This window comes from Antennarius striatus, chromosome 11 (genome assembly GCF_040054535.1).
Source record: "Antennarius striatus isolate MH-2024 chromosome 11, ASM4005453v1, whole genome shotgun sequence".
In the NCBI taxonomy this organism is placed as follows: Eukaryota; Metazoa; Chordata; class Actinopteri; order Lophiiformes; family Antennariidae; genus Antennarius; species Antennarius striatus.
Window position 1 is genome coordinate 20494818 of NC_090786.1, and position 14127 is coordinate 20508944.

At 39.8% G+C, this 14127-nt stretch overlaps 1 protein-coding gene across 2 annotated transcripts; it reads right to left on the reverse strand.

The window, feature by feature from the left end:
* Positions 1–120: 120 nt before the first annotated feature.
* tm9sf3 (transmembrane 9 superfamily member 3) lies at positions 121–12522 on the reverse strand. 2 transcript variants are annotated; one of them, XM_068328156.1, is made up of 15 exons: positions 12356–12522; positions 11269–11464; positions 11027–11149; positions 8616–8776; positions 8433–8510; positions 6830–6961; positions 6445–6611; positions 4229–4323; positions 3991–4121; positions 3754–3893; positions 1584–1652; positions 1355–1501; positions 1193–1276; positions 1017–1093; positions 121–881 (listed from the first exon to the last, which is right to left on the reverse strand). In XM_068328156.1, exons 1-15 carry the CDS (start codon positions 12446–12448, stop codon positions 814–816), a joined length of 1761 nt encoding a protein of 586 aa, XP_068184257.1. In that variant the 5' UTR covers positions 12449–12522; the 3' UTR covers positions 121–813. The 2 variants fall into 2 exon arrangements, with proteins under 2 accessions (XP_068184257.1, XP_068184258.1); XM_068328157.1 differs by lacking the exon at positions 12356–12522 and adding an exon at positions 12012–12311.
* Positions 12523–14127: the final 1605 nt, after the last annotated feature.

The window sequence follows — 14127 nt, forward strand, 5'->3', positions numbered from 1 at the left end:
CCATCCATATATTATCTTTACAAGAAGACTTCATTTAAACCCAGACATTAAGAAAAACCCCAACAAAACAGGGAAATGAAATCATTTCAACTTCTTTTTTTTAAAACTGGTTCTTACTGTACCTCAGCTGTAAGTCAGTCCCTCTGTTCTGGTCAATACAGTAAACTACAGCAGGACTAAAATCTTGCAATTGGATGGATCGCTACTTGGAACAGGAAATTCAGAATCTTCATAACGGGGGGAAAGGGGGAATGATTCTGAAGTAACAATTTTTTTTAGTAGAATTTTTCAGCAGTGAACGTGAATCAGAAAACACTACCATACTGATTGATGACGTTGAAGGTGACTTTAACAATACAAAATAGAAATCAAGTCAGAACACATGTACAACCCCAACCCTCCAATAACCTGACACAATAGAACAAAAGGCTCTCGATACACTTAGGCCTCTTCACTGAAGAGAGCTACACCGTTCCTTCAATAAACATTTATGTTCTCTGGTCTCAACTGGGACTGGGTTGGAAACCACGTCAGCTTTAAACACTCGCCCCAACATTTATTTGAAAGCTACTGATAAAAACAGAACCTTGTGTTTGAGATCTCTTTCACAGATTTGCCTTTTTTTTCCCCACTTTGAGCTGCAGCTGTGAAATTGATTCAGATATAATGAAAACATGACATTGTACTAAGTGAGATTTCTTTTCCCAATCTCTTTTGCATGAAGAAAAGTAAGAAAGAATGACTTGTGCCCGTCGTCTTTCAGGATAAACGTAGGCAAATCCTTTAATATCCTTGTGTCGCTTGTGTCACGCCTTAGTCAATTTTAACGTTTGTGTAGATCTTCCTCACAAAGGCACTTGTTCCCATGTATCCAACAGCACCTAAAACAAACACATGTTAACACACAAGGCCTCACACTCATAATCCACATCTATTGAACTGAAAATCTGGAGTTGCTGAGTATTATTTGCCAAAAAGTCAAAGGTTTTCTTTAGTTTTCCGCCAGAGGGACTCACCACACATGATTCCAAGGGCAGTGCTGAAGACAGCCATGTAGCCAAAGTAGAAGGACGTCTGGAAGAGGCCGTACATCCTGAAACACAACCAGATCAATCACACAAGTGCATTTGACATTTTGTTTAATAGTGTTTAAAAGATGATATTTTGGAATGTTTATCTCAGAATGTCTTACTTTGTTTTGAAGAAGTAGTAGTAAAACGAGTACATGTAAACATAAACGGCAGTGGATGCAGCAGAGAGGAAGCTTGTCCATTGCCTGGAACAGATCAAGTCACTCATCAGGGACTGAAGCAGTGCGCTGAATGGCTGAGAGGTTCTCACCGACTTCACTCACCATCTGTAGTCTTCAGCGTTCAACAGGAAGTACGTGCACACGATGGTGACGCACACGGTCACGATGCACAAGATGACCAGGACCAGCATCATGAAGCCGTACACGTAATAAATTTTGTAGGCCCAAAAGGATGTGAAGATGAAATACCTGAAGTGAGGAGAAGAAACATGTCAGCTTCTACAAAAACCACCTGACACACACACACACACACCCTCCATCGAACACTTACATTTCAATGAAAATGGACCCGAATGGAAGGATCCCCCCGAGGCAGACGATGACGGCAGGCTCCATGAACCTGAGACGGAACGACGAGCGACAACACAACTGTTACTTCTTTACATCCAGAGCAACGAGTCACGACTTACTGCAGGTGTGTCAAACACAAGGCCCGGGGGCCAAATGTGGCCCGCAAGAGCATAAAAGGCCAAAAACTACATTTTTCCACAATAATAATAATTCAGCCTATTTAAATTTGATAAAAACATTTTGAATTTAATGTTCTAACTTGCGTTTGATGTTATTTTTCTTTATTCATTGATAGTTTGATCCTTGATTGATGAAGTTCTGTGGGTTTAGTAACCTGGTAATTAGAACAGGGCAATAAGCAAACATTTTTTCTGAGCAAGTGTAATGTTTGTAACTTGAATAAGTAAAATATTCAGTTATTTAACATTAAGAAGTAGTTACATTTATTTGACGTTACATTGAGTTACATTTATTACCGTATTTTCCGCACTATAAGTCATACCTAAAAGCCTATAATTTTCTCATAAACTCGTGGTGCGCCTTATAATCCGGTGCGTCTTATATATGGATTAATATTCATATTAATATTGGTTAAAAACGATCGCTGTAAAAAAGCCGGCAGTCTGGCCGCCAGTCATGCCGCACTCCGCCACCAGAGGCGCCCCCTCACAAGGCACTCGGGCCCACGCCCCCTAACAACGGTAGTCAAGGGGCGTCACCGAAGTCCCGGCTCTGACTGAGCTGCTCTCAGACGGTAGAGCAGACTGTAGGAGCACCGGTGATTACGTAGAGAAACATGAGGAACTTTCAACAATTCTATTAATAAAGTTTGACTGACTGACTGATCTCAGGATTTCCTAACTATTTGGTGTCGGAATTAACCCACTTTAAAATGAATTTGGTCTTAAAAATGCGATTGTGCTGTCATCTGGAATCTAGTCACGGTCCATTCTGTTAGTCTGTGGAAACACACGGAGAAACTGGCATAAAGGTGAATTAAAGACCCTCAAAGATGAACTTCCAGCCTTTTCTGAAATTTCAAGAGCAGAGTCACTGCTAGACAAAGGTGTCTACTGTACTGCAATTGATTTACAAATGTAGTTGATAGCTCTGGGGGGGCGGAGGGGCGCATTCAGGCTTGTGTTTTCTGTCTGCAGCGACGTGCGGTGAGACACCGACGTTAAAGTCAGTTCTAGGAGTAAAACAGCTTCACGTTTGACAGTAAATTATAAGCCTGACATTAAAACTAGTTAAGAATTGTTTAGGACACACAGCAGCAAATAGCTGCACCTCACTTCCAACTGGACTACCGATCGATCGAAACAATATTTAATTAATAAACGAAGACGAATGTCAGAGCTTAAATATCTGCTTCAAACTTCTGATCAGGAAATAATCCGCTCTGTTGGCACTGACTGCACTCACAATGAATATAATGTCAGGTTTTTTAATATGCGTGTTGACTTCTTTCTAAGATGGCAAAGTGATCAAGTGATCAGGTTTCCTTGATGAGGCTCAGAATGGATTATTGACATAACAATAGGAGCCATTCAGAGGTAGTCAGGAAGTCATGAATGCAATCATGACTATCTGAGTGCGGCTCTATCTAGTGGATGGATTGCGCAACTACAGCCGCTGCACTTCATCAAATAAATTGTATTTATTTTTTATTGTGTGCGCCTTATAATCCGGTGTGCCTTATATATGAAATAAATTATAAAACAAACAAATTATTGAGGGTGCGCCTTATAGTCCAGTGCGCCTTATAGTGCGGAAAATACTGCAGTTACTTCTGGCCCTTTGAGGACAGCCATTATGCTGATGTGGCCCTCGGAGAAAAGAGTTTGACACCCCCGACTTACTGCGTCACAAGAAAGAAAACGTAGTTAGAAATGGGAAATTCCTGAGAAGTCTGAAAGTAGATGGAAGTGAGTAGTAAATATTAAGTCACTACTTTACAATTTTTGTACGTTTTGCAGTCAGTAAAACATCTTGAACAGAACCCATATCAACATTTTAATGTGAAAATGATACTCATGTCTAAAAATGAAACTTTTTCTCTCACACTTGGTCCTAGAGATGATGTTCAGTGTGTTTAAAGTATCTCCTGCTTATGCAGACACCCTACACATGTATCCAGCTACACCTACCATTTCTTCTCAGGGATCGGTCGCGGTACAGCATTCACTCTGCAGGGAAAGTTGGGCTGGCCGGACAGATTCCGTCCCAGAATGGTTCCCACCAGGTTCAACGGCAGGATGACAAAGAAGCAGATGCAGCAGACGGCAACCTGCAGAAAACACACAGTCATGGTTATTTCTGTTTGGTATATTACTTGGATCCAGTTTCATCAGTTGAAGACACTCATGTGTGTTTGTCAAACTAACCATGGTGCCAAATGGGATGGCTCTGGAGGCGTGGTAATAGATAGCGATGAAGTTGATGAAAAAGGCCGTCCCACACACCATGGCTGGAATCATAAACGCCCCGATAAACATCTGCTTAATCCATCTTCTTCCTGAATCATTTAGACAAACCAAAATGTAAAACAGTCTACATTGTCTTTAAAGAGGAAGTATGAGTTTGTAAATGACAAAAAATGTGATGCGAGGACATTTTTTTTACCTCCTTGTTTTGCATACAAGCTTCCACCAAAATAGCCATTGACAGGGGAGGTGGCAGCGTACACAAAGATAGCTGTGCTCAGCATTGACCCCCTCCTGCAGAGAAAAACGACATGATTGGAGTTGAGTGGAGGGGAGTGGGTCCTCTGAAGCCTCAATGCTTTAGGTTTTTCTTCTTTTCAAACTTTTCACCCACATCTACTCCGTCTTTCTTTACGTATACCTGGAGATACATTTCATATATCTGATGTTATGCGTGCATTTTATGCCAAATTAAGCTACAGTTCATGAATTTTACCGGATGTTATCCAAACACAAAAAATGACCAACTTCCAACAGCTGGCTGGAGAGTTTCATTGAATACCACCAAGTTCAAGGACGGGATGAAAAAAAATCCCAGAAATCATGACTGACTGCTCTCCAGTTGTGGAAAAGTGTTGGAGGAAAGTCAACAAAAGATCATCAATGCTGCCACAACCACGGCGGGAGAAGCTCCTGCTGGTCAGGTCGACTCATCACAGTGTTTGAAGAACATTAAACCACATTTAGTCTCTGCTGTAACAGAAGACCTGTTGGGCTTTCAGTGAGTCTGATCATTAAAGTAAAGCACAATACCCTGGAAACAAACGTTTCTCTCCAGGAAGACCACCTGTCCAACATGGCTACTTCTCTCCAGTCCCATGACTGATCTCCTTTGACAATTTTGACTTTATGATGAAGTCACTGATTATATACATAAATCCTGTCAAAAACAAAAGCTGATTAAATTCAACATAAAGATAATCAGCAGATGGCAGAGATAGGAGTCTGTAATGTCCAGTCAGACGTCAGAACACGACACACAGGCGTCACCTGTCTGGCATGTTGCTGCGGCCAACACCACAGCACTTAGTGCTAACATGTGAACCACTAAGAGTGTGAAGTAACACTTCACATGTCACTTCAAATGTCAATCAAGTTACCCTAACACAGTTCAGTTGGTACCCCTGATAGTCCTGAGACTAGTCTGAGGCCAACTCAAACACACACAGTGTTCTCCGCTGACACACACTCCTGTGCAGTCGATGTCAGCTGAAAAACAAGGAGCTTGTTGGCGAACATCAATTTATCCACTCGGTACCAAACTTTAACAAAAGTTGAGGTGCACAAACAAAAAGGATTATATTAAAAATGTGTCTATAATTTTACTTAATTATTGTTAATGAGCTGACTGGAGTAAGAAATGAATCACTGTTTTCACACTACCTAGTTTGGCTCTAAGCAACCATGTACAAATAAAAACACAATGCATCCCACAATAAAACTGGCACAAGCAATAAAGTAAATCAGTCGACGCTATTCATGGCAATTACTGCCAAAAAATTATAGAGTAGTCAAAATAATAATGAATAGTTTTTTCAATGAATGATAATTGTTTTTGTTTTTGATAAATGATTTGAGCATAACTCTTGGGAAAAATATTAAATCAGGAGAAATTAAGACTCTGCTTTAAGATCCATTAGTGTTTTGGATACACCCCATGTGGAGACGCTGCTTTCCTCACACAGTGGCTGTGGGTTCAATTCTGGATCGCTGCCTTTTGCCACGTCTCAACCCCCACTTTATCCCTCATTTCCTGTCTTCTTCAGCTGTTTATTGAAAGCAAAATGCCTTCAGGAAAAGATTCACCTCGACTTGTATCTCAACAGTTTGAGCTGTTTATTATATCTAACTTTAAACAGCTCAAAACACAACTTGTATTGATGGTCATGAACCATCAATGTTAACTTATTACCACATCAATAAATAAATAGATCTGTGCTACTCCTCTTACTCGCGATCAGTCAGCAATGACAAACATGCAACTGAGGAAATGGTAGACTTAGAGTGAAGCCGGGGCAGACATCCCTCCAAAAGAATATACGACAAGTTAAAACATGTGGTTTCAAAATGAGGAAACGTCATCAGTCTGTTCGATTAAATATCAAATTCAAAACATGAATCCCCAACAAAGAAATTAGTGAATTTTAAATAAAGAACCGTCAAACAATGAGAAAAACCAAAAACAAGTGTATTATCCTTCATTAATGGGTATCTGTTGCTACTGCCAGTAGTGAAACACTATATATACATAAAGTGTGGCTTGATTGTACCCTGAGGATCTCATATCACTGCAAACTTAGATCTGACACAACACAGTTCCACTAATGTGTGACACAAAGACAGTCAGTGACTCACTCTGTGTACAGATCCTCCACCATCGCGACAATGATGACGATGAGGGAGACTGAGAAGATCTGGCAGCCGGAGCCAATGAGCGAGGAGAATATGAGCGGATGGCTGGATGGCCTGAACACGTCACCGTGGACCTGCTTCCACCCGTATTCATCACCCAGGTCTCTGTCCTGATGACACACAGCGACAAGAAGCAAAACAACATGAAATTTCAAGTCAAGGTGACAGATTAGCAGTCAGGCAGAGTGGGAACACAAAGACTTACACACATCGTCTGTTTCATCAAAGAATCAAACCTACCAGCCACAAGGCCCAAAAAACCTGCATGTCGTCTTACATTATGTTGCAATTGCATTCAGATTAAAGTGCTGATTCAACAAAAACATACCATGTCGTCCATTTCCTCCTCTTTGCTGTATCTGGCGTAATCCTTCCGTAGAGTTCTCATCAGAATCATGGACACCAGACCCACCAAGAAAATCACCATCATGAAGGAGTTGAAGATGGAGAACCAGTGTATCTAAAAGAAGGAGTAGCACCCGTTATTTCAGATGCACCACACCAGCAGGGATGGGCAGATCAAGAAAAAACACTTAAAATAATCATGGATCTTAGTTAACAACTTGTGTATTACCAGGGAATTAAAGCACATCTACTCTGGCCCCCAGTCCTCTTCTGACATGACGCTGTCTGAATTATTTCCATATCGATCTGACCGAAAGGACAGAACACACCGGATCTACCACGCTTCAGGCTGAGAAGGACAGAGGAGTCCGGACAAAAGTTGTTGCAGACAACCTGTCAGCGAGCAGTTCACATCCAGAGGAAGTTCCCGGGGTGACCATCTCACACTTTAAAACACTTACCTCAGATTAACAATCTCACACTTTCCACTAAACGCAGTTCTTGGAATACCAATCAGTTTGCTAGACATTTAAAATTATAAGTCTGCAAGTGGTAAAGAAGATTGTTCTGGTTACCCAACACCTAGTCCAGCTCAACCAACCATCAATCAGTATTTGTGAGGGGAATTTAGATCCCACATCCAGTCAAACAAAGTAACTGAATCATGCTGTAGCATATCTTATTACCAAGGACACAATGGTAGTGTAGTATAGTAAAGACAAGATAGATTGTTTTGTTTTCAAAAGGGAGACTTTTAACTCGTGTTTTCACTCATAAAATATTCAGCAAAATAAAGAATTTATTCAAACAAAAACACCTTCTGTTCAGTTCAAAACACTCACTGTAATATCAATACCAACAAAGATAAGGACCAATAGTGAAACCGTATACCATGGTATTTTCTGAGAAGTTATCATACTGTTAAATGTCATACATTTTTGAGCCGAGTGTTGATGAAGATAGACAACACCACCTACTGCAGCATAAGTGAAAGTGGGAGTCCGAGCTGAAATGTACCCATGGGTGAAAAATAATTTAATCGCAGCATTTTCAGGCCCTTACAGAGCATGTGTGAAAATGCATTCAATTCTGCCCAAATATTTAAGAGCAGATGAGGATCGACTATTCCGTGTTTGTATTTGAATACAGGAAAGGATAAAAACTCAGATGCTAATATTAACAGGCATAAAAACAAACAAAATCTATTTATTCCTGATATTACAAATAATAACACATTTGAACCGGACTTTTTACGGTAAGTCAATTTTAGACACTAAAACACCAATTCATTCATTCTCTATAGGTGTGTTTTCACATAAATGAGCAGCTACAATTAAAATTTCCAGCATAAACTCTAATCTTATTCTACACAAAAGCAACAAACCAACTTTAAAAAGATGTGTTTATAAAACACTGCCCCCAGACTCAATAGGGTTAAAACCCATCAACAGTTCTTACACCATGACATAGAGTTCACATATTCCCCAGTGAGATTCAACACACAAACACCGCTACATGAAGCCAGTGGCAGCCGTGGGTCGTTTGATGATCTCTAATAAAATCTAAACCTATAATATTCAACTTACCCTGTGCTGGAAAAAGGATGGATCCAAATACTTGTCAAATCTGACTTCAAATTTCACATCTGATTTCTTCCACTTCACCTGTAAGAAGACATTTACATTCTAACACATACTGCAAATAATCTGCTTAAGCAAACCATATAGAAAAGAGTGAAAATAAAAACAAAAGGGTTATTCAACACTCACAGAGTAAGACATTGCAATTCTTGTGTTCGGTACGAGTCGGACTTTTCCTTCACTGGTCAGATTTACATCAACAATCCTGTTGCCATTAAAGCCGATCTCCAGCTTTTTATATGTCCACAGGTAATGGTCTTCTCCGTTTTCATCGGCCTCGCCAACAATGCCTTAAAAAGAAAATGACATGCATTGAATTTTGAGTTTGGACCTTAAAGAAGTGACTAAATAAACAGGAGTGCATGATGGGTCTTTGGTTTTATAGCTTTAATCAATAAAAAGAGGAAATACCAAAAGCCACTTCCTACATGGCTTTTTTGTCAGAGCATCATCTGTATTCTGGAACCACTCCACGAGACAATCCACAACAGTAGTCCTACAGTCAAAAACTAACTAACCAACTAACTAACTGATTACATTCCTCCATCACGTTCTCTCCAGAGTTGCTGGTCTTGATCGATATTTTTTTTGACTGAGCAAATTCATTTCAATTTACAGAACTAATTAATATCTATCAGATGTGCCTGACAGGCCATCATTCATACATGAATTTATGTAGCTACAAGTACATAGTGTACATAAATAGAAGCACACACACGTACATATTGTGCAGAATTCCTTTGAGTTAAACCGGATGATTTTTTTTCAAGACGAGCGCCATAAAAATGGGCATGAAACACTTTTTAAATGTGTTTGTCTTTATCTTTTTGTGTGTGTATTCACAAACAAATTATCTTCTGCTCTGGTGTTACACTGACACACACTTTGTGAATTAATATTCCAACCACACATCCTATTCGATATTTATGGGGTCAAAGTCTGTATTTATTGTCATTAATCCATGAATATATGACAGACAAGCATCACAGCTGAGTAAATTTGAGTGCCTCACCCATTAAATATAACATCAGCTATCACAGCGCTGCAGGAGTGCCGCTGTGCAAACTACCACCAGGTTTGTGACCCATCACAATTCCTGTTAATGTTATTAGAATGGCAGACTTGTCATGATGGCTTTTAACACAGAACAAAAAAAGAAGGCATATTGCCTTTCTTTAATAAGTGCTGGAAGATTTAGGAGAGTAATCACTCACTAAATTCAAGATAGAATTTTGGATGTCAAGCTAGTGTAATATCAAAAAAACAAAACCAAACAATATGCATTACTTTCAAAAAGTTAACTCACCTTTTCAACTGATTGAAACTAGAAATAGCATCAAAGCATCCAAAACACTGCACCTTTCAGAAAAGTCTAACCACAACGTGCCAAACTGTTCCATTCTGCTCATATAGAATGAATAGTACCTCCACCAAGAGTGGACCAACACCCCAACATATGACTAACATCTGGCTGGACTTAAAGATCCAGGAAAACACACACGCACTACATGACAGCGTCACTACAAATTATTGTAAAAGACTAAAATGAATGTTAAATAAGCTCAGTGGGTCATAATGGAATCAGTGGAAGACAGACGGCATTTTTTTAAAAACAGAACGCACTGCACCATCATGATAAAAAACACTTGTCTTCCAGTCCTTCTGTCTTTTTACAACAGAAAAAACAATGAGACAAAGACAACGACTGAACATCGTCATTCCATGTGTGACTTCAAGTAGAGAACAGAGTTTCTGTTATCAAAGAGCTTCTCACACAGCAGCGTCGGCAGCTAGTGTGACGTCCAACATATGCGCCGAGCAGTGTTTGGTAAAGAATGGACAAACCTGGCCAAAATTTAAAAAAAGAAAAAAGCCAATACATGTTAGATAAGTGTTGATATAATCTTCTAATCTGAGACGTTACTAAACGGTGTTTCACAATTAACCCAGTTTTGGGCCACATTCTTACTGCACTGATCACACACACAGTCGAGCCCTGTCTTTCTCCCTTAGGATTGGACACTCATGATTTGGCACCGGTACTACCTCCATTATCATCTTAGAAGCTGAACAAAACATTGTGCTTTTAATACCTTCACTGTTAAGGTGCAAAACAACAGCCTCACCTTAACAGGCTGCCAGAATTGATCTAGAGTAAGCAAAATATGAGGAACAAATACACATGATAGGACAGCTCAAAGCAAAGACATTCCACACATAGACACACACTCAAAGACTATAACTTCCATAAACCTCCACACATAGACACTGCTACCTCATTCCATGTCTTTAAATGTTTAATTGATAGATTTTACAGTAATGCTTGCAATTATGTCTTATCTAGCAATTTATTTTTTCAATTGTTTTGTTTTTTTTTGCATCAGTTTCTATTCTTTTATCTTCACTGGAGAAAAGCAACTTAAAATTTCATTGTACTTGCATATAATGACAGTAAGGAATCTGATTCATCTGATTTTGATTGTTTCATATCTGATAAGTTCTCAGAAATCTATTTAACCAATAAGCAGAATCTCGCTTACCCCAGATGGGCAGGTCATCTATATACATTTGGTACCAGTAGTGATTCTTTATGGCGTAGACAAAGGCATCCCGTTTGGCTTTGTCCAGATCAATTTCACAGTACGTCGTCTGCATGACTTCATCTAGAGCGACAAATACAAAGACATTGTTTCGGTAAAACAAACATTATGCGTGACTCAAGAGATTGGGTTTATTCTCATTGTTGTCATCACTTCAGGTTCAATAGGAGACAACAGAATACCTTTGAACTTGATGTCCAGGCCACTGAATTCAAGCTCCACTCCCTGCAGAGCCTCTCCTAGAGTTTCATGGTAATGACTGATGGTCTTCTTGGAGCCCGCACAGAAGGGCAAAGAAAAATACTTGTATGTCTCCTGTCGGTTGTGGTAAGGCCCCACTGTGTTCATCCATAAAACAACCTCCTCCTTATCTGTATACTGCAGAGAAAAAACAAGCAATCCATGAATGCTACACCTGTCCCTCTAGTCCTACAGGCTTTTAATACCTATGTGTTAATTCACAAGAAAAAGACTGATTTGTGTAGAACTCTGTAATAGCAAACATAACAGCAATGGATGGTTAATATAACATCTTTGTCACAGTCATTTAAACTGATGAAAGAGCGCCATTATATTCACATTCACCAACTTGAAAAGTAGAAAAAGTTGTTTGCTAGCAGTGAAATCAACTTCAGCGCTACTTCCACCAACTCCAGCCATAGACAAAAGATAATATGTGACAAAGACAACACAATTACTACCAGTCATTAATAAAGGCTTCAGACTGTGTGCCGAAAGGCCTTGGAGTCAAACTGGAATTTCGGCATAATTCTACATCGGTTACGCTCCGAACAGCAAACCACCCGCTGCACTTCACGATGTCACTTTTGCAGAAATAGTGCTTAATTGATTATAGTATTTAGAATATACAAGAGTTATAGTTTTATATAGTTTTCATTTGGTTCAACAACTAACTAGCACTAACCAAGTTAACTTGGGCGCAGTTTCCGCTGATGCTCAAGGAAAGCCGATGAAGACACTGTGGAAGATGGCTAACAAGCTAGCAGGCAAACATTAGCATCAGCACTAAGGCCGTGAAGCAATAACTGGTTTCTGTATCTGTGTGATTGAATACGAGCACGTTTAATAGCTCATCCAGGACTGATCAGTAGTACACATCCAACCCCAGCGCTCTATCGACAGTGTAACGCTGTTTTCTTGTGTCCGGTTAGCCATGGCAGCTAGTTAGCAAGTTCCACAGAGCACAAACGTCCATTACTATTTTCAAGGTTTCTCCTTTGTATTCGGTCTCTAAAAACGGCGCCTTACCGTGTGTTCATGTTCATCTGCGTTTACAAGTAATAAAGAGCCGAATATAGCAAGAAATGCAGCCGCTGTCACGTTTCCCCGAGAAGGTCCCATTATTTTCGGAGAAAGTATACAGACAGATTAGCTTTACAAGGCTATCCCACCTTCTTCCTGGTTGTATGACAGAGGCAGTTTTTTCGGACGCCGTCTTACGCATATGGCGTACGCCCAACGTAATCTTATTGGATTGGCTGATTCCCGTCACGAGGTTCACATCATCCATTCACTGCAGAAAGCGATGGACGAAGTGGTGAATAAAGGAACACAGTCCGTGCATCGCACCCTTCAGCCACGTCATCCGACTGGCACGTCACCTTTGAAAGAGCGAGTGCAGGAAGCAGGATCCTGGCTTACAGGAGACAGGTTCCTACTTAACGAGAATAAAGTTTGTGGAACGCCATCTTATTTTTATGCGTCTTAAAAGGGCTCAAAATAGCTGAGAGCAATAATAAAACAGCTTGAATATAAATATAAGGAAAGGAGGGACATGACACAGATCACACAAATGGTCTTTTGTAAAAGTCTGAACTCTATTACTGGTTACTGTAGCAGTAAATCTGGTCTCGTTAATTCTGGGATAAATGTAAATGAGGCAAACCATCAAATAATTAGGTTAGATAAGAATTTGTTCATATCTCCATTTCCTGCCTACACCTTTATCTTCATCAAAATTCCACAACTGTGGATAATGTCATGTACTGTTCCCATTCTCAGACTCCATGGTGATAAGCTGCTTTCTTTATCTTTTACTTTTCTTAGATCCATAGCCCTGCTTCCCACTTAAATGCTTCCCAATGGAAAGGGTCGAATCAACAAGTTTTGGTCTTTCAAGAGGTCTTTCGAGATCTTTTGTATTTTGCTTGCAGGAAGGATGTGGGCAAAGGTGATGCATCACCGTTCTTTGCATGCTGCACCACATTTACTACCACTTGCAAACAATGGCTTGCTTGGATTTGGATTTTTCTAGAGCTTCGGATACTATTTAACCACACATTTTAGTTAATAAATTACTTAACTTTAATGTGCACAAAATAAATTTTGCTTGGTTATTAAATTATCTTTCATGTCCAGCCCAGTTACTGGATTTTAGACCTGCATGCAGATCATATTGGTGGATGAAACGTGCATGTCAGCTGCTGTGAAAAGGAGGAGGCCTTCATCGTAATGCCAGCAGTAAATTGTGGATGATTAAAAATTAGATTAATAAAATCATCAGAAACATTCTCAAGAATTAGTACTGACTTTGCTAACCTCAGTTTGTCATGCTGAAGGCTCCACAGCTGGGGGGCTCTGATGGCTGTAGGAACAGTCAGATGGTTGCGTCTGACTGTAGGAGGCAGCTAAGACAGCATATTGTGAGGAGTGAGGCCAAGTAGGCCTTTAAAAGTAGCAAGTAAAATACCTAACAGCTAGCCAGTGTAGGATTAGAGCAATATAGTTGTGTCAACAAATGTAATTAAAATGACTCATGTTACTGTTCATGTGCAAAATAACTGCATTTCCCAGTAGATGGAACACTATGAGTAGGCAATATGTGCCTGAAATATTTGATGCTGTTGGTTTTTTTTAAATTAACTTTTAAATTAATTTCCCTATAGGGAAATTATTAGTCCACTCTATCACACTGGTTATTATTTGCATGCAAATATACTGTATAATGGGTACAGGCCCATTACACACACACATAGCTTGACGTGGGTTTTGAACCAATGACTTCCGGTTCCCAGTCCAAG